At 43.2% G+C, this 24778-nt stretch overlaps 1 protein-coding gene across 8 annotated transcripts in view; it reads left to right on the forward strand.

The window, feature by feature from the left end:
* The first annotated feature begins 5566 nt into the window (after positions 1-5566).
* Pcdh7 (protocadherin 7) overlaps positions 5567-24778 on the forward strand; it is a 414645-nt gene continuing 395433 nt past the window's right edge. For 7 of the 8 annotated variants that reach the window (XM_005074393.4, XM_005074394.4, XM_040747085.1 and 4 more), the window contains exon 1: positions 5567-9822. In XM_005074393.4, coding sequence (XP_005074450.1) covers positions 6649-9822 — 3174 coding nt within the window. In that variant the 5' untranslated portion in view covers positions 5567-6648. Of the gene's footprint in view, positions 9823-15690; positions 16144-24778 lie in introns of those variants that run through there. The other variant, XM_005074395.4, reaches the window with a different exon arrangement.

Raw genomic sequence — 24778 nt, forward strand, 5'->3', positions numbered from 1 at the left:
GCTTTACTTAGAGAGGGAAACAATTTGTTTCAGCCGGTGCTTCAATCTCCCTTCTACCCAAGCTGCCCAAAACTAGAAACAGGCCCTAGAATTGCCACCCTACTTTAGGTCTAAGTCAGAACTACTTAAGAAATGATAATTATTGGAAATTTGATTACTGCTGAAATGTCAGTAAAATTATGGCTTCAAAAAATTCTAGGCCACCCAATATGGGAAATTAAAATAAGAAATGAAATACAGGTAATTCATAATTTGCAATGGTTTCTTATACAAGCATGGTCATTTGTTTTAGTGCAACCCTTACTTGAACCAGTATGATGAGATTTCCCTCCCCTCTCAAACTTTTAATGTACACATCATTTAGGTCAGTGGTAACTATTCATAGTAGCCTTTTATATATCCTGGCTGTATAGTGAAGAGATGATCAATGTGTCCAGTCCATCCTGCAGAATACATTGGCACATCCTGGTTTACCATAGTTGTTGACAGGGAATAGCTTCAAGCGACTCAAAATGGGCTGTACTGCTTCTGACCTGCCAAAAGTTTTTTCTGAAAATGTTCATCTACATTTGGCAAAATTCATTTTTCTTTCCAAATTTAAGATTGAGAATGTGTGAAAATTAATAAATCTGAAATATCCCATAAATTATGTTGTAAATAGAGCACAATGTTTCTCTTGTTGTAGTAATAAATTGGACCTTTTTAATGTGATGTATAAATTGGAAACCTGTGTATATTGAATGTTTTGGCAATTATAACTGTATGAATGGGAAAACAACCAACCATAAATCTTTGCCAATATTAAAGGAAAAATCTTTTTTTGTAAAGTTCTTTGAATTATTTTAAAACATAAAGCATTCTAATGAAATCTAAAAATCTCATAGTTTATGAGCTAATGTTTATATAAACAAATTTTATCTGCAAGTTCTTTTTCCTTTGCAAACATAGATGCCACACCAGTCTTATTTCAGTATTTTACAGTTATCCAATAGGCTGTAAGAAACATTTTTTGTGCATTATCTAACTCGTGTTCTTCTTTTACTTCTGTAATACATAGCTTTGCATACATGATTTAAACAGTAGAGATGTTATTTCTTGGCTAGAGACCAATTAAATAACCACTAAAGGAAGCAGTTGCAACCTGCCTAAAAGGAAATCTGTGGTTTCCTTATTTAAATTGCTCAGTTTTAATGTCCATCAAAAGGCTGTTATTGCAATGAATTATTCAACCATCTTAATCTATTAGGCTTTAGTGCTACACACATGGATTTCAATCTACAAAAAGGTGGCCAAAATCTCTCAATGACCCAACTGTACTTGGTACTACACAATATGTATGAACTGTTATCCTTACAGTTTAAAAGTATACGCTTAATGGAAAAGCGTTTACAGTTCTTAGAGAAGGAAGACAGAGGTATCAAATTTACCAGAAGTACTCAGGGAAATCGTTGATCCCACAGGCATCTGCACCTGTAGAAGAGTCTGAAAGACAACCTGTCTTTGAGGATGAAAGGTCAAAGCATTTGGAGATGCAGGGTGTCATTTCCTCTATTTGTCCCTTGGTGGAGTTCTTGAGTCACTTTCTCCTTTTCCCTTGTACCCGCTTTGTATTTCTTTCCAGGACTGGCTATCATGTTTACTGTATTTAACCTTTTTCTCCTATTCGTGTGACTAATAGAACGCCTGTTATAAATGAAGGCCTCCGGACCCCGAGACTCCGCCTCCGGCACTGAATTCGTAGGCTCATCATAAACTTTTGTTGTTCTTACTTTTGTTCAGTCTTCTTTTAAAAGGCTCAAGCTACATCAGGGACTCGAAAACTATTTTTTTCCCTGCTCCGTCTTCCGACATTCTTAACTGTAAAAAGTATTTGAATTGTTCAGTTCTGGGGACGATGTTTGGCAAATAAAAGTAATCGAGCTTTTATTAGACATATATTAGTACGGGATATCTGTGTTTTAATCAATTTCATTTTTATATCTGGTTTAGTTCATAACTAGGCTTATCAAGGGGAATTTGTTTTTAAAGATCAACAAAGAAAAGCGACGGGACTTGTAAACGTCTATATTTCCTCAAACATTTTGCTTCCCCCAATTGATGACGTCCTGTTACTGATTGACTAACGCAGGCTTTCGAACGCTACTCCTTTTCGGTTTTGTCTGCCAGACAAGCCGCAGCGGCGGCGGCTGTGGCGGCGGCGGCGGCAGAAGCAAGGGCAAGCTGTTTAATTTCTTGCAACCGGTTACACTTTTTGATCCCATTTCCTCGTGAACCTTGCCTCTCAGGTTGAGAAGATGAAAGCAGCCTGGGGTCTGAGAGGCCGGGTGGGGTCTGTGGGTGGGAGCGAATCCGGATATCACATTCCCCTGGTGAGGTCTGCTACTGGGAGGATTAAGTCCCCCGGTTCCATTTAATGAAATTGCTGAGCACTTGTGACACTGGCACTAAGACTGCGGAAATGGGGCGGGGGTGGGGGAAACTGCTGCTCGCCTTCATTCACCCAGTGCACAGCACCGGCTGGAGGCTGGAGTGACGGTATCAGCGCCCAGACAGGGGGCGGAAGAGGATCGGGAGCTGAGGCCGCCACAAGGGCGCAGGGAGAGTCCCTCCCTCCCTTACCTCCCTTCACCCCCTTCCATTCTCTTCCCCAGGAACCGCTCTGCGGGGCAAAGGAGCTGCCTCTTCTTGGCTGCTCTGGCGGAAAGGTCGGAGCTGGCGACCGATGGGGGAGGGAGCAAAGCTAGGTTTCCCGGTCCAGCAGCAGCCTGGCAGCGCTGCTCTCCATGCTGCACACGTCGGACCCATTTCCCACGCTGGCTTGGCTCCGCGGCGGAGTCGGTGGGGAGGGCGGGAAGAGGCTACCTCCCTCTCGCGGAGGAAACCACTCCACTGTGAAGGACGCGCGGCACCCCTGTCCCCCAGTCATCGCGGAAGAAATAAATGCAGCTCTAGGGAAGAGTCGCCCACTCGGTCTTCCCCTCCCCACCGCCCCGAGCGGAGGGAAAACGCTTGAAGAGGCAGAGGGGGGTTATTCAAGTTTATGGTATGGCAAGGGAAGAGGTAGTGCATAATGTCTCTGTGCCCACGCGACTGCCTGAAGTTTGCAAAATTCTAGTAAGGCGACGAGTGGAGGGAGTGCAGCGCGCCGCCGCACTGCCACGCATCGGAATGCAGGGCGCCAAGCCTCGCCGTGGAGATGGCGTCCCCCTGCCCATTTCAAGCTGCATCAGGAGAAAGCAGGCATTCAGATAAACCCCTATTCTTGCGAATGTAAGGGGGACATCGCGTTACTGCCACTTCGCCGGCCGCTGAGGCGCTGCGGCGCCAGCCCCCGCCTCCAGACTGCGGCTGTGAGCACTGAGCCTGCGCGCCAGGCTTTTCTCGCTGATGCTGCAGATAGGGAGCTGCGAGCTCTGGTGGCGGCGGCGGCGGGAGGGTTACGGGGAAGGCAGCAGTTCTATGGGAGGAGGAGGAGCCACCCCTCCCGGAAAGATGCTGCTTTGTGGGACAGGAAAATACTCGCTAGCTCCCTGGCACATACTACTCACAACTCCGTCTCCTGTGCTTCCACGCCGCCCCCCCCTTCCCCGGGGAAGGGGGAGAGCTTGGAAACCAGTACCGCTCCCCCCACCACCACCACCATACTCCTGCTCTGTGCTCGCCCAAACAACTGCGCGCTTCCTGTGCTCCCAGACTTTATTGGTATTTTCCTTGTTTGAATCATTCAGCCTCCTCTCTCTGGTCTCACAAAGAACAAAATTGATGTTGTGAGCATTGGGTGGGGGTGGAGGCGTCTGCTTAAATTTGTTTTTAGGGGAAGACCATTAAATCTCCAGACTAATCAAACCCCAACAGCATTCGTCAATATAGTAAGGACGTCCGACATCATCACCTACCAGCCTCGTCCTTCTTAATCTTTAGGGAGAGGGGCTTTCCTTTGATAGTCTTTGAAATAAATGAGGAGTAAGTGGCTTCCGTTCGAAAAATACCACCAGCTCTGAGATCTGCCTAGGCAGACTGCGGTGGTCATGTCTGAGGACTGGGAAAGCCTCACGCCAGGGAAAGGCAGTAACTATCAAGAGGCACAAAGTCAAAAGGAGAGAAAAGACGTTAAGCATACTCAGTACACAAAGTTGCCATTAAAGTTTATTTCCCTGATAACCAGATAGGTGACGCTACTCTTTGCCAGTTACTCAAGGCTTCGGGTTCTGCTCAGAAAAAAAAAAAAAACATATATCCAGGCTTCTAGCATGTGTTTTATTCCCCAGGCTCGTGCACACACGGTCTACCCCCAGCGAAAGCCTGATGACAGGAATTCCAAGCATTTAAACAAAGGCAGGCATTCTCCCCGCCCCAACCCAGACCTCCTAAATCTGTGCTCCAAAAAAGGATCCTCTCCAGCTCTCACTGGAGTTTGATGTTCTCTCAACACTACTGCAGTCCGTCATGTTTTTGCAGAACACAGCCTCGCTTTCGGGACGCTGACAAGGTCCTCAACCTACCAGCGGCAAAGCACTAACCCAGATGCTCAACTGCGAAGCGAAGACACGTTGGGGGTGGGAGTTGGGGCGGGAGGAATACATCGTCTGAGGGTGGACGTGGGAGGAAGGTATACTAACACCCTCACTACAGCTCTTACCCACGCAGCCGGATTTAGTCAAAGGAGAAAATCTACCATTCCTAGAGGGGAAAAGCAATGAGCCCCCTCCTCAAACTGGCCAAGGGGGCTAGGTTTTGCCTTAAAGGGGCTGAGATCGGGCAGTGCCCTGCGGGCCCTACGAACTGAAGCCAGGCTTCTGTGAGCGCCGCGGCTGGCTGCCACTTCCTCCCGCCTCCCTCCCCGGGCCCTCCTCCCCGGTTCTCTGCAACTGTGTAGTTTCAGAAACCACCGCCGCCGCTGCAGCGTCGGGGACAAGTCTGAGTCCGGAGCCCGCGAGCTTTCCGCAGCCACCACCACTTTATGCAAACTTGCGGGTTTCCGGCACGCGGGTAGAGAAGAGTAGCCGTTTCCCTGTGGCGATTCAGTGTCTCGGAACAGCCACCCGGGGAGAGGCGGCGGGAGCGCGCGCACCAGACTCTCCCAGACGCGAAAGCGGACGAGACAACTGCGGAATTCACCCGCCGCGCCAGGGCACTTCCGAGACAACAACCGACTGGCACTTTTTCTCCCTTTGGCAAACTCGATTTTTTTTTTTTTTAAAGCTACTTGGCAGCTCCGTTTGACTCCACCTCCCTCTCCACCCCCGCCTCGGTGCCTTTGGCTTTTCTTTGGAAACCCGGACAGAATTGGGCATCTTTGTTAATTGCCGTTAGGAGTGCCTGGCCGTGCGTTTTCGCAGGACCAATGTCGCGGATGCACGGAGCCAGGCTCGCTCACCTTTGAACTGCAAAAGGGATCAAGTTCAGATCCCTGCATTGAGACTGGAAGAAGCTGAGAGACGGTGCAGGAGAGAGAGAGAGAGAGAGCGAGAGAGAGTGAGAGGGGGAAAGGAGAAGAGGGAGGAGAGAAGAGAAGGGGAGGGAGGAGAGAAAGAAGGAGGGAGGGAGGGAGGGGAGGGGAGGGATCCAGAGAGAGCGCGGAGAGAGAGAGGCTGCAATCTCCTCCCTGAATCGCGCACAGCGCTGCAGATCCCACTGCTCCAACACGCGGGCCGAATGCAGGTGAGGGAAGGCACGGACTCTGCGGCTGGGAATCCAAACTTGGGCACCGCGCGGTGCGCACGGTTCGGCTCTAGCCCCCGCGGGCGAATGGTTGCTGCGGTTTCAGGCGGCGGCTTCGTGACTAATGACCTTGCGCAGAGTTGTTAAGAAAAAAAAAGAGAAACCCGAGCTCTCCGGGGTAAGGAGCGACCGACTCTGGGCGTCTCTGAAGATGGCTCGGGCTGCTCTTTGGCGCGCCGGGGGCACCCGGTCGCGGACGGAGCTGTGACGCGAGGCGTCTTCGCTGCACCTTGCCGGGAGCGACCTGCCGTGGAATTTTTCATTCAAGATCTGTTGAGTGGCTTCCCGGCTGCTTAAGAGGAGTCAGAGTTGAGACTGGCTTGTTGCTGGCCCCGGAGCCTCTTGCAAGAAGCGGCTCACGGTTGTCTGGACCTCCGGAGCCTGAACAGAGACTGGGTCCAGAGTGAGTGGCTGGATCGTGAATTGGACTTAACTCGAGTAGCAGTGAGGACTAGCCCGGCTGACAGGCGGGGAAGGCTGCAGGTTTGCTTCACTCCGCTTCCAGGCTACACCGCCCGCTTGCCGAAACGGTTCCGGCCGCTTCCCAGAGCTTGGGGGACTGGATCTCAGGGTCTTCCCGCTGCGGGGATGACTTTGTGGGGGCACCGAGCCCGTGGCGCGCAGTGTCCCGTGAACTGTAAGTACTACGAGTGAACGGTGGCTGGCGAGCGGGCGATTAGCACCCATTGCATGAATTATGAAACAATAACTTTCGGAAGAAGCAGGAGAAAAAAAGAAGCATCTATAGCTGCCCCCCTCCCAGCGGCCGACTCTACACGCTACTCTGGCCCCCTCCCTCCCCTCCCTCTCGTTTCTTCCTTTCCCGGAGAGGAGGACCGAGGGGAGGGCAGGCGGCCAGCCCCGGAGGAGGGGGGTGCCGAGGGGGGTTGTGGTTAGAAGGAGCAGTAGCAGCAGCAGCAAGAGAAGATGCTGAGGATGCGGACCACGGGATGGGCGCGCGGCTGGTGCTTGGGCTGTTGCCTCCTTCTGCCGCTCTGCCTCAGCCTGGCCGCCGCCAAGCAGCTGCTCCGGTACCGGCTAGCAGAGGAGGGCCCCGCCGACGTGCGGATCGGCAATGTGGCCTCGGACCTGGGCATCGTGACCGGCTCGGGAGAGGTGACTTTCAGCCTTGAGTCTGGCTCTGAGTACCTGAAGATCGACAACCTCACCGGCGAGCTGAGCACCAGCGAGCGGCGCATTGACAGGGAGAAGCTGCCTCAGTGTCAGATGATCTTCGACGAGAATGAGTGTTTCTTGGACTTCGAGGTGTCAGTGATAGGGCCCTCGCAGAGCTGGGTGGACCTGTTTGAGGGTCGGGTCATCGTGCTGGACATCAACGACAACACGCCCACCTTCCCGTCACCGGTGCTCACACTCACGGTGGAGGAGAACAGGCCTGTAGGAACACTCTACCTGCTGCCCACGGCCACCGATCGTGACTTCGGTCGCAATGGAATCGAGCGCTACGAGCTGCTCCAGGAGCCCGGGGGTGGCGGTGGCGGCGGCGAAGGAAGGCGTTCGGGGCCGGCGGACAGCGCCCCCTACCCAGGGGGCGGCGGGAACAGCGCGAGCAGCGGTGGCTCTGGAGGCTCCAAGCGGCGCCTGGAGGCGCCTGAGGGCGGCGGCGGGACCGGTCCTGGTGGCCGAAGCAGTGTGTTTGAGCTGCAGGTGGCAGACACTCCAGACGGGGAGAAACAACCGCAGCTGATAGTGAAGGGGGCGCTGGACCGGGAGCAGCGGGACTCCTACGAGCTGACCCTCCGAGTGCGCGATGGGGGCGATCCACCTCGGTCCTCGCAGGCCATCTTGAGGGTGCTCATCACCGACGTGAATGACAACAGCCCCCGCTTTGAAAAGAGCGTGTATGAGGCTGACCTGGCTGAGAACAGCGCTCCGGGCACCCCCATCCTGCAGTTGCGCGCCGCCGATTTGGACGTGGGGGTCAACGGACAGATCGAGTATGTGTTTGGGGCTGCTACCGAGTCGGTAAGAAGGCTACTGCGTCTGGATGAAACGTCGGGCTGGCTCAGTGTCTTGCACCGTATTGACCGCGAGGAAGTGAATCAGCTGCGGTTCACAGTCATGGCCCGTGACCGCGGGCAGCCCCCCAAGACTGATAAGGCCACCGTGGTCCTCAACATCAAAGACGAGAACGACAACGTCCCCTCCATCGAAATCCGCAAGATAGGACGCATCCCACTTAAGGACGGGGTGGCCAACGTGGCAGAGGACGTCCTCGTGGACACCCCGATCGCCCTGGTGCAGGTGTCCGACCGAGACCAAGGCGAGAACGGCGTAGTCACCTGTACAGTAGTGGGTGATGTGCCTTTCCAGCTTAAGCCAGCCAGTGACACAGAGGGCGACCAGAACAAGAAAAAGTACTTCCTGCACACGTCGGCCCCACTGGACTACGAGACCACCCGGGAGTTCAACGTGGTCATAGTAGCTGTGGACTCTGGCAGTCCTAGCCTCTCCAGCAACAATTCCCTGGTGGTCAAGGTGGGAGACACGAACGACAACCCTCCTGTCTTTGGTCAGTCTGTGGTTGAGGTTTACTTTCCAGAGAACAACATTCCTGGTGAGAGGGTAGCCACGGTGCTAGCGACAGACGCTGACAGTGGGAAGAACGCAGAGATTGCCTACTCTCTGGACTCCTCGATGATGGGGACTTTTGCCATTGATCCCGATTCTGGGGACATCCTGGTCAATACAGTATTGGACCGGGAACAGACTGACAGGTATGAGTTTAAAGTTAATGCCAAAGACAAAGGCATCCCTGTGCTGCAGGGCAGCACCACGGTGATTGTACAGGTGGCTGATAAAAATGACAATGACCCTAAGTTTATGCAGGACGTCTTTACCTTTTATGTGAAGGAAAACTTACAGCCCAACAGCCCTGTGGGAATGGTCACCGTGATGGATGCTGACAAGGGACGGAATGCAGAAATGAGCCTGTACATAGAGGAGAACAGTAACATTTTTTCTATTGAAAATGACACGGGGACCATTTACTCCACAATGTCTTTTGACAGGGAACATCAGACTACATACACTTTCAGGGTGAAGGCTGTGGATGGAGGAGATCCTCCCAGATCAGCTACAGCCACGGTCTCCCTCTTTGTGATGGATGAAAATGACAATGCTCCCACAGTTACCCTTCCCAGAAACATTTCCTATACGTTGCTGCCACCTTCAAGTAACGTCAGGACAGTAGTAGCCACAGTGTTGGCAACAGACAGTGATGATGGCATCAATGCGGACTTGAACTACAGCATTGTGGGAGGGAATCCTTTCAAGCTGTTTGAGATTGATCCCACCAGTGGTGTGGTTTCCTTAGTAGGAAAACTCACCCAAAAGCATTATGGCTTGCATAGGCTGGTTGTACAAGTGAATGACAGTGGCCAGCCTCCCCAGTCCACTACGACTTTGGTGCATGTATTTGTCAATGAGAGTGTTTCCAATGCAACTGTGATTGACTCTCAGATAGTCAGAAGTTTGCATACCCCACTCACCCAGGATATAGCTGGTGACCCAAGCTATGAAATTAGCAAACAGAGACTCAGTATTGTCATTGGGGTGGTTGCTGGCATTATGACAGTGATTCTCATCATTTTAATTGTCATGATGGCAAGATACTGCAGGTCCAAAAATAAAAATGGCTACGAAGCCGGCAAAAAAGACCATGAAGACTTTTTTACACCCCAGCAGCATGATAAATCTAAAAAGCCTAAGAAAGACAAGAAAAACAAAAAATCTAAGCAGCCACTCTACAGCAGTATTGTCACTGTCGAAGCTTCTAAACCAAATGGACAGAGGTACGATAGTGTCAATGAGAAGCTGTCTGACAGCCCAAGCATGGGCCGATACAGATCTGTTAATGGTGGGCCTGGCAGTCCCGACCTGGCAAGGCATTACAAATCTAGTTCCCCATTGCCTACCGTCCAGCTTCACCCCCAGTCACCAACTGCAGGGAAAAAACATCAGGCTGTACAAGATCTACCACCAGCCAACACATTTGTGGGAGCAGGAGACAACATTTCAATTGGATCAGATCACTGCTCTGAGTACAGCTGTCAAACCAATAACAAGTACAGCAAACAGGTAAGATGCATCCCAGATTCATTTACGTATCCCAGAGAGGGCTGATCAGTTGAGACAGAGCAGCTCCTATGAGGTTCTGTCTTCCTTTATGAAAGTCCTTTCGTTTTGAAACTGGGAGTCTCATGTTCATCTATATGCCATTCATGTACCAGAGGCCTTATAGGACAGATGTGTGCTCCTGTTATTTTGCAAACTTGACCTTAGGTTCATAAGGCCTAAGGGAGCTGTATAGTGTTTTGTGCCTCTCTATGCACTTGACAGCCTTAATTCACCCATATTTTATGTTTACAGGATAAATATGTATATTGTATTGGGAGAGTTCTCAGTGAAAATTTTCTAGAGTAACTCCTGCTGTCCATGCTAATTGGGCAATGAAAGTTTTAACCGTGTTATGAATCATGCAGGATTTTACGAGTCAGCAGATAGTGATTCATAGAAATGAAGAGTCAAGTCAAAAATCTTGAAATCCTGCAATGCTGACTTGATTTGATGAAAATCATTGCTTAAAAGTACCTTGTGATAAGCAAGTGTCATGCATAATTGCATTTTTAATTCTTTGTATCTATAACAACATTTATTTGTAATGAGTAGGCTCCTATGTTGATTTGCAATCAGCACCTGAATTCTTCATAGTCAATATTCCAAAGCTTATAAACAAAATTAGATTGTACTGGGTACAAGGTATTTGTAGGTATTGGGGGGGTGTACTAGAAATGCAAAGGTTATGTGTGTTACTTCTGTGTGCTATTTGATATAGCTATTTCCTGGTATGATTTGGAAACAGCAATATATATGTATATATGTAGATAGATAGATAGATAGGAATTTCTGAGTATATCAGATTTATATTTGCGATTTGCTTATGCTGTATATATTATGCAGAACTTTACTTTCTGTGCCCACCAAAGTTTGACACACAGCAAATAAAACATCTGGAAACTGCTCAGATGCCACCAAAAACCCTACAAAGAATGCATCGCATGTTACTCATTACCAAAACTCCCCCTAAGAATTATATTGATAACTTATTAGATGATCCCCAATACCAGTCCCGGAGTCTTTATTATTCCTGTTACAATAACCTGATGGTTTTCATACTAGATTTTTTTCGCATGTAGAATGTTTTATCTGAGAAGAATTAAGGTGTAGGGGAAAGTTGTCATATAGTCTATTTTGTTATGGAGAAAAATATTAATTTCTCATGGTTTTCATCGTTGTTAAAATATTTTCTATATGTAGAATTTAACTTTGATAAGAAGAAGCAGAACTGAGACAGTTTTTAAAACCCAGCCTTAAAAGCAACAAAGAAAATAGATTTGAACTACTAAATATAAAGTGGCTTTTGAAAATAGGTCTTTGAATGCATGTAAGCTTGAATTATTTATTTGTTTGAAACAACAATTTGATTTTGTGGAGAGTTTACATCTGTTTTGTTATTGCTTTACCTGTAATTAAGAGCAGGTGTATTTTGGCCTGGTGTTTAGCTTTCACCAGTTTTGTAAATAAGGATACTCTAATGAAAATGCAGCACTTTTTTCATATTATTTACATATTAATGCAAGTAAACTGAGGCCTTGGAACTTCCACAGAAAAAGATAACACTAATGTAGCCCAATGTGAAGATGGCTTTACACAGAGTATTTTCATCTCCATTACCATTTTAATGGTGATTTTGCGCTGTGGTTGAGTTGCATTTGTATTCTAAGTTGCTTAATTGTATGCTTTGAATGGACATATAAGATGGAAAAAACTTAACAAATATTGTAGGCCAAGACCACATGAAGTCTATGTTGTAACTTAAGCTACATTTGACCCATCTGATGGTGTAGCTCTATGCTCTTGAATTAAAATAGTAATAGTAATAAATCTAATGTCAAGACAACTGGCATGCTGTTTGAATAGCAAAGTGATATGCTCATAAATTAATTAATATATGGTCTTTGTCTTTTAATTGAGCCAAGTCCATTTACCCAAAAAGAAAACCCACAAAGTGAGTGGAGTGAATCACTCAGCTTGCCAAAGGTGACTTTGGAAAACTTGCATGCCATTAGACATTCCAAAGATGTATACAGTTTTAACCACAAGTAAATAGCTGACCTACAATAAAATAAAAGCAAATGAAACACACTCCCCCTAATGTAATTAGTAATCGTAATTGATATGCTTCATCTGTTCAATATTGCTGTCAGGGGACAAGAGTGATTCGTTTCAAAGTTAGGTTGAACCACCTGATACGAGTGCAGTCAGCTGGTCCAGGTTCTTGTTTGTATTACATGTTGCTACTTGTTTAGTCTTACTCCCAAAAGATTCAGTTTTCACAGAACTGAGATATGTTTTGTTTTATGAGTTTTCATTTTTAATACACAAAGGAGTTTGCTGTTTTCCTCCCTTGACAAATGAATTTGTCTGAAATTTGAGACTTCTGCTCTTTCAATTTATTAGAGACTTGTATTTTTTCCCCCAGTTACTTAGGGAACAGTTTAAAATGTGATATTTCACATGCTACAATTGCCTTCATTATATTTATTTCTCTGAACTGTCTTATTATACTGCTCTGTTTGTGTTGATAAAGTGGAAGTGATGTTTCTTTCAGGGTTTCCTGCATGAGAGTTGAACATTTGGAAGTTTGTCTCTTAAGTGATATTATAGGGGATACAGTGTACTAAGCCAAGGGTTCCCCAGAAAATTGTTTGTAAATAGTGCTGGTACTCCCTTTCCCTCCTCCATTTTTGTTGGGTTGGTTTCACAGACTCTGGGTGGGGACATTCACTTCAAGCACCTATTAATACTTTGACAAACTGTCAATGTGTGTTGCAGAAAGGCGGAAGTCATTTTTCAAATTCACACTTTGAAATACTGAGGATGGGACCTGGGTTTTCCTAGTTCAGACCCTTGCAATGCAAACAAAAGCCTGTGCCACTCACCACCTCATGTTTACTTACGCAAGGCAACGTGAATCTCTTCCACAGAACTTCTGAGATTCTCTCCCTTACATTTACTTCTCCATTGCTTGGTAAACTTGATGGTTTGTAGTCTTGTGGCCTAAAAGGACAACTTTACATTTAATTTATAGAGAAAAGGAAAATTGTGTGAAACAATTTCAACAAAATAGCAAAAATTAATGAACTATAAATGTAGAGTTAGCCCTTCTCGTGCTATTCTTAACTCCTGTGGAGTCTATCACTTGGCATGCTATTTTTTTAAGATAACGATACATAAAAGTTTGTTGTATTTCATAAATAGAAAGTGAGGTCATTTGTTTTTGATAAGAATTGTGCTTGAATAAACATATATTTTAAAATCCATTTGAGCTGATCTCAATATAATCACCAAAAAAGAATACTGTTTACTGTCAGTTTTCCTTTTTGTAAGGAACTATTGCATTAGTCTGAATAATATTCTCCTTAATAAAATTTTGTTCCATGTTCTTTATACATTTACCTAAAATAATACAACTGAATTTACTGGAAAGATGACTGTGATATTGGAAGCAAATGGTGGTTCTCCATCATTATCAGAGTGCTACATTTGATGAAAACTAAGGATCAACTTGCTTGTGTACCAGCACATGTATTTCAGCAGTAACATATCTGTAAAGTGATGTCACCTCCCCACAGCTTTCTGTTCCATTATCCAGGCCAATGTCTGCAACATGGCCCACCTGGCTATAGCCAAGAACTCTTCATGAAGCTCAGTGAATCTGCATATATTTTTCTAGGCAGGGGCCAGATAACTAATGGGAAAGAGACATTTACTAATCAATTATCACCTGGACCTTTAGTGAGTAAGGAATATAGAAAACTTTATCCAGTTATGTGGTCTGTGGTTGATGTGCAGCTTTGAAGGGAAGTTCATATAGGACAATTGAAATTGTCTTCCACGTTTATCTGAAATAAATTCATCAGTTAATGATTGGTTGATAGGAATGATTATTGATAAGAATATGGAAAGTATCTACAATCTATCACGAGATTTCTTTCTGTTTACACTCAAAACACATATGCCAAGAGCGCATTATTTTGCGTCAATGTTCATTCACTGATGTGTTTATGACAATTGAATGTTAAACTTACACAAAGGAGAAATAAAAGCATGCTAGCCCACAGCTTACTGCCTGTACTTAAAATCACGAGAGTTACCACATTATAGGATGAAAAAGTACCACCTTACCAGTTCTCCTGATTTATAGAAGAAGAAACAGAAAAACTGGCGTGAAAATTAACCTGATTGGGGTCACAAAATTACTAGAGATGTAACATAGGCCAGGGGCCTTTCATTAACCATCAAACCACTTTTAGAGGCAAAAATACCTGCCGAATCTTACTTAAGTTTCTCTGTGTGGAGTGCCGCAGAGGCATTAATCTGTTTACGTTTACTTATGTTCTTGCTAATATATTTGGATATATTAGACCTCTTTACAATAGAGTATGACTTTGCCCTGGGATCCAGGTCTTGTGTGTAAAATTATCACAGAATTTATAATTCAAACCTTACAGATTGTAATATGAATTTATAATTCTTCCCCTATGCAAAGCAGCGATTGATGTTGTACATTAAATAAAATTAACGTGTCTTTGCTTAGTATAGGCTCAAAAAGATAATTGAAAGCATTTTAAATTTAGCACAATAGTAAGAACAGCTATAAGTTCTTGTCTTCATTACCATTTAGCACATCTTACCTAGAAGGGTATTGTATTTGAAAACAAAAAAAATTCTCAGTTTTATACATGACAAGTTCTGTATATTCTCTCTGAAGTAATTGCTTACTTTTCCATCAATACTAAGAGCCCCCCTTTCTAGGTTCCATTATGTTGTATCTATTTTCCTAAACATAAAATGGCACACTGTTTTTATTTTCCTCCCAGTTTTTTTGTTTTTGCCAGAAAATTTCACAGAAAATTTTGTGGTTTTTTTTTCAGTTGGAAAAATACCTTGTTTTTTGTGTTAATCTGTGTAGTAGATTGTAAATTTGCATAGGCATCATATATAAAGTGTATAATTTACTAATTTCCATGGCTCTCATCCACGGTTTGGCCACAGAATTATCTTGATTAGAATCATTGACCACATCGTGGGGGACAGTGATGGGGTAGACATTGTGCAGTAAGTGTAGCCACTGTTTCTTTACACGTAAGGCACATATAACCCTTTTCTAGACTACGACAAGATTATTCATTTAATCACTGTGGCTGCATACAAAGAACAAAGCTGCCAGTTGGTGGTGGCACACACCTTTAAATCCCAGCACTTGGGAGGCAGAGGCAGGTCAAATTCTGAGTTTGAAGCCAGCCTGGTCTATGGAGCTAGTTCTAGGACAGCCAGGGCTACACAGAGAAACCCTGTGTGTGGGTGGGGTGGAGTGGGTTGGGGAGTAAGTTTCACCATAAATCAGTGAGTTTCCTTTTTAGAAGTTTTGTACTTTTTAAAGCCCTTAAACCCTTGTCTAAAGCAGAGCCTGTGTCACATACATTCCACGATGCTTTATTTAGCATTAGTTAGTGGGAGAAATCACTTCTACAGAGAGCAGAGCAGAAACCACTAAACTAATCTTAATTATCACTTCTGGTGAATTAATGTTTTACAGGCGGAAGAAAGGTTTATTTTCGGGCATTTAGTGATGTTTGTATTGGGCTCTGATGCTGTGTACAAACAACAGAAGCATTTAAAGCCCCCGTGTAGGCTTCCTCTGACAAGACACTTTTTCCCTTGAGCATATTTATTATTTATAAATCCATAAATTGCAAATAAGACTTTTATCTATTTCCAGACCTCTGTATCAGCATTTTGATAGAGTGTCAGACTTTAGGGAGATTTTCTACATCGTGATTTTTTTTTAACTCACAGAAATCTTTATTTTCCTTCTTTCAGATGCGTCTACATCCATACATTACGGTGTTTGGCTGAATTCCACTCTAATATGATACTCCATTTTGCACCATACTCTGTGATCACCTTGCTACCCTGACACCTGCTGGAGCCTGCCCTTGGCCGTGGGGTGTCAGCCAATCACTGTTTGTTCCACTTGTTGTACACTTTACTTTCAAGCCTTTTCTTCCCGATTTAAAGGAAATAAATAGTATGAAAATAAGTTAACTTCCAAAGAGACAGTATTACCACAGCCATGTATTACTCACAGATGTCTACAGTTCTATTCTCAAAGAGATTGCAAGCAACTGTTAACACTTGATAGCAAAATCATTAGTAAAAAACATATTTCATAATAATAACTCTAAGACTTTGGCTTTATATGCAGAAAGGGAAATAGTTTCGTACATTTTTGTCTACAGTACACTACTGACTTCAAATAAAACCCAAAACTGATCAACGTTTTTGTGTCTTGTAATCAAAGCTTCTTCCAGCTAGGCAGACAGTTCTGAGAAAGAGCAGGCTCTTGCCCAATCTGTGTTGCAATTCTGAATTGTCACCATGTGTATTTGTGTTATTTTTTTTCCCATGTGAATATCATTGACTCCAAGCACTTGTAGTAAACATGTGGTCTGTGACTTTCTGTGTGAATGACAGGCACTGCAATGGGTTAAATTTTCCTTAATCTTGAAATAAGTGATCAAAGAACCTATAGAGTTTCCAAGAGTATTTTTGTTGTTGTTAATGATGATTAATTAATTCATTAAAAATAAAAAACCAGTTAACTTTACTGAAGTTACAATAGCTCAATTCAGAAGGAATTTATACCCTCCAGGTTTGTGGACTGCTTTTAGAGGGAGGTTATATGCTTGATGTCAGATAATACAAACTCACAGTTGTAAGAATTAAGTACGTTCCATTGACTGAGACCTTAAAAGGGTGATTTTTAGTTGTGGGAGTGATAGTCTAGGTAAGTTGGCATTCTCTGGACAACGCTTCCACCTCCCTATGTTAAATATCTGTGCATCTGTTTGTTATATTTTATGTTTATGTGTTGCACGTAGTCTGATTACTTTGTAGTGTGCTTATTGAATCCTCTGTCTTGTTCTATTACAATTTTCTCCAGGTTCCTAAGTACTGGATAGGGGCTCCACATTCCAACGGTTTGGTTTTGTTTCATTTCATTCTGTTTCATTTTGTGTGTCGGAATAATTGTCAGTATAATAGCTTTTTAACCAATAATGAAGAATGTTGGAACAACACCGAAGTATGAAGTGGTGGCAGTTGCTGTAGCCCAAGCAAATCCCTAATGTACACTTAAGGGTTTTACGCCATTAGCTGTTTATCTGATTTTGCAAAAGGGCCATTTTCTGAAGTGTCATTGAAGCCACAGTGAAATTCCTGAGTAAAACTTAATTATCCTTTCCCTCTCACTTTGTTTTGAAGATAAGGCCCAGGGTGAGAGGCTGGAGAGGAACCCACACTTGCCCTGCTTCTTACAAATGCTGATTTCTTCATGTGATGGAGAAAATCCACGTCAGTAGACTTAAAATGTGGGTTTTGTAACCAAACATAAAGAACACAGTCTAAGAGTTGGGGTGAGTAGACTGGGTAGTGAGTGCCTACAGGTGACATTTATGAAAACTTTGTGTTACAAAGAAGAACCCTCAGTGGCAGCATTTGCAAACTCAAGCTGTAGCATACTTTTGAAGAACTATTCAATATATCCAATTTCTACTAAAATATAGGAAGTTATGAGATATACTTGGCATGTTCAGGTACTGGATTCAATACCCAGTGTTCCCAAGTCTACACACACACACACACACACACACACACTCACACACACACAAGTACATATTGGTGTACACATTGTTTATAAATAATTGAAAAAGAGGAGTAAGAGCAAATATTGCAAGTGCAGTTTTTGTGCTAGTCTGTTTGCATCCATGTGTGCATTTCTGTTCTTGGTTACAAGATAAAGCATGTATCTTACTGTGACAGAGATTAGGAGTACATGGCGAATCATGCTTTATCATACTCTGCACTGTTGAATTGGAAGTTACAACTGCTTACTGTTATGATCAGAAAAATTCATTAGGACCAAAGCAAAAACTTGCTATCATGCCCCAGGATTTTAGGTTCCATTCATCTGAATGAGAATGGACAACCACTTGCTGCTGTAGCTTTTAAGCACAGCAGGTCTCATGCTACACTAGTGCCCATTCTTTGCATTTTTGCTTCTTTTGTTTGTTTATTTTTCAACATGTATGAGTATCCAGTGACCAAAAATTCCCCATTTTTCCCCAGCATTGTGGTCCCAAATATTAACAGTTTGGGGGTATTTTTCCGGTCTTCGTTGTAATTACTAGAACTTACTGTTAAACGGGTGTCCAGACACTGATGGAGATTTAAAAAAAGGCCATCTATTACACTATTTATCTTAGTATTTGAATATTTTATTTTAAATTAAAAGACAGTAATTAATTCTCTTTTAGAAAATTCAAGAAGGATTTATAGCTGTGCTATCAACTGGTTGATTTAATGTGTTCATTGATTTTAAAAAGTTTTTTTTCCTGTTAGTACATGTAATATTACTACCTGTCCAGGATATGGACCATAGTAAGTCTCTGCTATTGTGAAATTAATGTAATGATGGCAGTATCTGAAGAGACGGTAGTTTATATTTGCATCATGCCTTTTAATTTTCAGAATACTAGATATATGCTTGCTTATTTGTTCTTCAGGGAAAAAAAATGGAACATAAAAACCCTTCCTTATTTCTCAGATGAAGCTAATGAAGTAACCAGCATCTTTTGATGACAAGTATCCTGTCTGAACTCAAGACTACTGAAAGTGTCCCTATGAAATTCGTGTTTTTGTTTTGTTTTGTTGATAAAAGGTCTCACTGTGTATCCCAGGCAGGCTCTGAACTCACTGTGTACCCAAGCCAAACTGCTTGAGTCTGCCTCCTAGCATGCTGGGATTAAGGGCCTCTGCCACCATGCTTGTCAAAAATTGTGTTTTAAATAAAGTATATTTTTAGATGTTAGGGCTAAAATCTTCCCCCAAGCAGAAAATTCAAGAGTCTAGAAAACATGTGAGACAAGTTTGCACGTTTTATTTTATGATAACATGTATTTCTACAATCCTAAAATGGCATTTTTTTCAGAAATCACTGTCATGAATTCCAAAGTTTTTAGTGAGTTACAACTTGAAGATCTAAGTATTCAATGTCATATTTATATATAGTATTGCATGTTGTTGACACAATATTCAAAATCCAATCTTTAAAAATTATTTTTAACCCTGACTTTATTTTTGAATGTATGTAGGAAAATGGCCCAAGACCCTTCCACTTGCTTGACAAAGTGATTTCATAGTCTGACTGTCTCTCAGACAACAACATACAAAAAAACCTATAATTTTACATCAAACTTCTCTTTCATGTGTGTTATTTTTATATCTGTTTCATTTTTATTACCTCCTAGAAGGCTGTGACATGGAGATAAAATGAGGACTAGATCAAGGCCATAACTTTCCATGGATAAGAATGCAAGCATGCTCCATCCTAGACAGGCCATTCATTATGTCTCTTTTTCCTACTGCCAAGGAGCAGTCCTAGCTTAAAGGAGACAAGTATATGCGTTTGTTTTACAGAGGACTGGATTGTAGTGCAGACTTAGCCTTCAAGTCCATCCATATTGGCTCTGGAACATGATAGAACTTCTTCAATATCTCTCTCCAACAGACTCTGAGTGCTAGCTTCTCTTCCTCTCCTGAGGGACAGGGTTCTCAGAAGTCTCTGTGCTCTCCAAATGGGTCAGTGTGGTGTAGGTTTCAGTAGCAATTAAACAATTCTGTTCTCCTCACCTTCATTCTTAGTCATGTTGTAAACACCAAAACCACTAGTAAGAAGAATCAATGCAAATATTTCAGATGAGCAATGCAGTGGTTACTTAACATGTTTGTGGCACATTTTGGGAGATGGGTTGGTTAGGTTTTTTTTCGTTTTTTGTTTTTTTTGATTGTTAGTTTTTTGTCAAATTGACACCACTTATAATCATCTGGGAAGAGGAAATCTTAAACTGAAAATGCCTTCATTAGATTAGTTTATAAGCAAGTCAGTGCACTTTCTTGATTAATGATGGATGGGGGAGGAGGAGGTCAGTCCTTGGTAGGCAGGGCCAACACTAGGTTGCTGGTCCTGGGTTGTCTTAGGAAGCAAGTTGAGACAGCTTTGGAGAGAAAGCCGGTAAACAACATTCCTCCAAGATCTCTGTTTCAGTCCCTGCCTGGAGTTCATGTCTTAGCTTCCCTAGGTGGTGAAATAAACCCTTTCCTTCCCTAAGTTGCTTTTGCTCACAGTATTTAACCACAGCAAGAGAAGGCAATCTAGGACGAGGGGGCTCCAGGAACCATGCAAGCAAAAGGATTGTCAGTATTTATTTATTTATTTATTTATTTATTTATTTATTTTTGAACTCCTTATCCAAAAATAGTACTCCCAAACACAGGCATGGACGGATCTTTGTGTCTGTCAATTTGTATATTTCTGCAGATATTATTCATATTCTGTGCCAACTCAGACACACAAAAGTGTCTCCTACATCTTGGCACAGTCATTTTAAAAGGTGAAATGCTGGCGTATCTGGAAAGCGAAATAGGGTGCATTGAATCTACTGAGAAAAAGACGGCTAGAAATGGGAATGTTGCACGAGTTGAAGGAGCCAGGCAGTGGAATGAAAGCAGGAAAATTTGTGCAGTTCCACAACTCTCTTTGGACTTGGGAATGGCCTCAAGAGTTCCCTTTTTAAAATGCAAATGACCTCTGCTGGAGTTGGCCTGGGCTTTTAGCACACCTGGGTGTAAATTGCTTTAAGCAGATAACTAGGTCAGCACATCCCAAAGATCAATAGTCCTTAAGAAATGGAAATTTTGATTAGGACCTCAGGGAAGGGTGATAGCTTCCTGAGCCTGGAAAGGTGAGAACTCCAGTAAGGCACCCGGTATCTGCAACTGGAGTCCTTCCAGGGTGTGTGTATGTTTGTGTGTGTGTTTGTGTGTGTGTGTGTGTGTATGTGTGTGTGTATGTGTGTGTGTGTTTCTGTGTGTGCGCGTGTGTCTGTGTCTCTGTGTGTGAGTGTGTCTGTGTGTGTGTGCGCGTGTGCGTATGTCTGTGTGTGTGCGCGCGTGTGCGTATGTCTGTGTGTGTGTGTGTGTTTCTGTGTGCGCGCGTGTGTCTGTGTCTCTGTGTGTGTGTCTGTGTGTGTGTGCGCGTGTGCATATGTCTGTGTGTGTGCGCGCGTGTGCGTATGTCTGTGTGTGTGTGTGTGTGTGTGTGTGTGTGTGTTTAGATTTTTTTTTCAGAAAGGGATGTTCTGATCTGAAGACAGCAAATGACTAAGGCTTTGGGTCTTGACAGAGGATGCCACTAAATGTCAGGGCTCGATATGATGGCAAAATTAGAGCGAAAAAGTAGTAACCTCTACTTCCTCCCACTGAGACCTGGTCCTTTGTGACTGCTTTGGTCTTCCTTTTCTCTCCACAGCATTGAGTGTGACTGCTTTATTCTAGTCCTTTTCTGCTTCATATTTTGGGGGAGAAAGAGAAGAACAATGGGAGGGATAGAGAGGGGGAAAAGAGCTTCCTGCAAGTACCTACGCCCACATTCTTCCTATCATTATTATTTTGCTAGTAGAGTAAAACAGTTGCCTCTTATTGGGACTTTGTTATCATGCAGTTGTTTCTTATCCTGGTTTTAACCTGAGGAAGCTGAGATTTAAAGAGGATAATAACATTTTTTTTCACAGTTGGAAGAGACTTCAAAGGGAATTCTTTTGACAAAAGTCTCTGAGTTGTTTAGAGCAGCCTGAAAGCACAGGGTTCCAGTTGCCTCCAGTTCTGGGGAGTGGACTAAATACATTAAGATTTGAGAGACAGTAGAGGTGGAGTATTTTAGTAAAATAATTAAAATTAAGAGGAAGTACACACTTCTGATAAAGTACTCTGGAGATTCTTTTATAAGGTAAACCTGCCTTGATCAAATATCTCTGTGGGTTTTTATGTTGCACAGATTTTACACATTAGGGTTTGCTTTTCTTTCCTAGCAATTTGATTCTACTATATTATTTTGGTAGTCTAGCTGCTTTATTTATCTGTCTATTTAATTATTTAGGTTTGGAGGATCTAAAACCTTGGCCATTTTGCCTGCTAGTTGTGTGTCCTTGACCATGGATTTCCAGCCCTGGAGAAATGACTGCACAGTCATGATTAAAATTTTTCTCATGAGAAGCCTGCCTACAAAATTCAAGGTTAGGGCCTCTGAAATGTTAAGTTCTTTTTAGAAGTTCACTCCTGGAAATTTGAACCGGTTGAAGCAGTGTGAAAAATCTGCCTCCAGCCCGGTCATCCCTGATTGACATGTACACAGGAAATTCTTCTGTCATTTTACATACTAATCCCACTGCAGGGTTTATCAGCGGTCACAGGGAACTTTTGGGAGTTTCCTATGCACCTTTAGAAAGGAAGATAGTGTTTCTAGCTCCCCAGGAACTTTTCTAGTCCCTTCTGAAGGTACTTTGACATGCCGGCTGGTCTTCATTGGATGCACAAAATTATTGAAAAATATTTTTCCTAGTCAGTTTGAGCCTCTGCTTACCTGTTCCCACAGTTCCTTTTAAATTGACACTAATCTAGTACTGAGGGACAGCTGCGCGTGGCCCTTACACATGCCAGTTGGTGTGAGCAGTTGTCAGAAAGACAGACTTGAGGGTTGCTGCCCTCTCCTTGGTAAAGAAAGCGGGGTGATGGCTTCTGCTGTAAAACAGGTAGTTGAGAGACATCTCAGGCTAATTTGATTATATCCTTTGACATCGCTTTTTTTGAGTCCATCACTTTTTAAATCAGTCTTTCCTTCTTGACTGCAACCTTGTCGGGGACTTTGCTTTCACTTTATGTCCAGCATCGAAAATTAACAGGTGAACTTTCACCCTGCACCAACCACTGTGCCGAGTGCTGTTTCCCACTTTCTAGAGGATAGAGATGTAAGTGTCTGTTGCTGTGCTGGAGCAAGGCAACAAGCCACATCCCCTCCCATCCGCTTCCTCCTCCCAGTACCCTTCAGTACTCACCTGAGGACTTCTCTCTCCCCATCTGAAGGTTTGCATTATAGCAGTGCTGGTAGAGGTCAGTTTGCAAAGAAACTTATTTAACTTTGGTGCTTTTCTACTCCTACATACCTGCTATGTATCTTAGCAGTTGTTCGTGTGTGTGTGTGAGAGTGTGTATACACACACACGTGTGTACATGCAGGTGTGTGTGTATGTGTAAATATCTAAGTGTCCATACAGAAGCTAGAGAACAACCTCCTCTATCTTTCCTCCAGAACAGTGGAACAGTGTTCCCCTACTTCTTCCGTGGTTGGTCAAGGACCTCCCAGAGATCTCCCTGTCTCTGCTTTGCATCACTAGTGCTGGGAATATAAACCTGTCACCAGGGTACTTTTTTTTTTTTTTACATTGGTTCTGGTGATTGAATTCAGGTCCTCATGTTTTCAGGACAAATGCTTTTCTGATGGTACTATATTCCCAGATCTCTCAGCAATTTTAATAAATCATATGAGTGTTTCCCAGGCTACCATAGCAAAATAGCATGAACTGGACATCCTAAACACCAGGAGTTAAACTTTCTATTTCTCTGAAAACTTAGATCAGGTGCTGGTCAACCTGGTTTCTGGAGTTGGCTTTCCCTTGACTTATAGGTAGCCATCCCATGACATCCTCTCATGGCTTTCCCTCTGTGCATGTACAATCAGGAAGTTCACTTTCTCCTCCTCTTAGAAGGGCACTGTCAGATGAGGATCATAGCCTTCAGACCTCATTTAACCTTAAAACCCTGTCTGGAGGTACAGACATGCCAGGTGAATCTTCAGTCGGTGAATCTGAGAACACACAGTTTTGTCCATAGCAGAGTCCATTCTTGGTCTGCAGTAGGAGACACCAGACTGGACCGTCAGCTTTCACATGCTTGTCACTCACAATATAGTCTTTGCATTCAGGAGGACACATACCTTCCACTTCTCCTGTCGCAATGAACTTCACACACGTTTTACAGTGATGGAAGATTAATGTACTTGCTTTATCTTTGGGAAGAGTATATAATTCTATAATATATAATTATGCACATGCAATTTTAAATACATTGCTTTAGTTTCTTGCATCTAACATTTCATGCACATCATTGAATGTTTCTGCGGTTTCTCCTATTGATGGAGATTTGGTTTAAACAACATTTTAGTTATTTTCATTTTGCTAACCAGTAAGTTTGTGTAGTAAGGTTGTGTAAGTAATGAAATGTCAGTATTTATACAAAACAATGCACAAATGTAAATTACGTTTAATGGCAATATTAATACTTAGCAGCAAACACCTACTTCTTCATATTCATTAAAATACAAATGAGAATCAGAAATTAAATGTTCTTCTGTCAGCATTCCTAGGCAAGAAAACAAAACAGCTGAGTGCACTTTTCCTAAGAATTACCTTTCTGAGCATCGAAGGATGGTTTTACATTTGACCTCAAGCATTTAACAATGAGAAATTTAATATTCCTCTGTTCAGAGAAATGGAAAAAGTACTGTATGAACAGAAGTGTATTTACAAAATTACATTCAAATCTGCTTTTCTGTATATTTAACTGTTGAATATAAGGACCAAAATTAGTTCCAGAGATAACATTTCTGATGTCAGGAATCAATAATGCTAATGTCTATTTTTCCCAAACCAATACATCAAGTGGTCAAAAACAATAAAATTTACTCACCTAAGATTGTTGGCTTTTCCTTTAATGTTTTATTTTTTAGCATGAAATACATGTTTATGTATACATGTGTATACAATCTATATATCTGTAAGTGTATAGAAACATATAATACCCATGTATCCACAAAGACAGTACAGTTAACATTTTAGAGAGCAAATGTTCAATAGCTAACAGCTACATTCCATTTATATTCCAGATAAAATTCTAGGCACTTGGCAAAAGGAATGACAGAAATGGACCCCCACCAAAAGAAAATGTCTTCCTCCAG

The sequence above is a fragment of the Mesocricetus auratus genome, unplaced genomic scaffold (genome assembly GCF_017639785.1).
Source record: "Mesocricetus auratus isolate SY011 unplaced genomic scaffold, BCM_Maur_2.0 Super-Scaffold_100006, whole genome shotgun sequence".
In the NCBI taxonomy this organism is placed as follows: domain Eukaryota; kingdom Metazoa; phylum Chordata; class Mammalia; order Rodentia; family Cricetidae; genus Mesocricetus; species Mesocricetus auratus.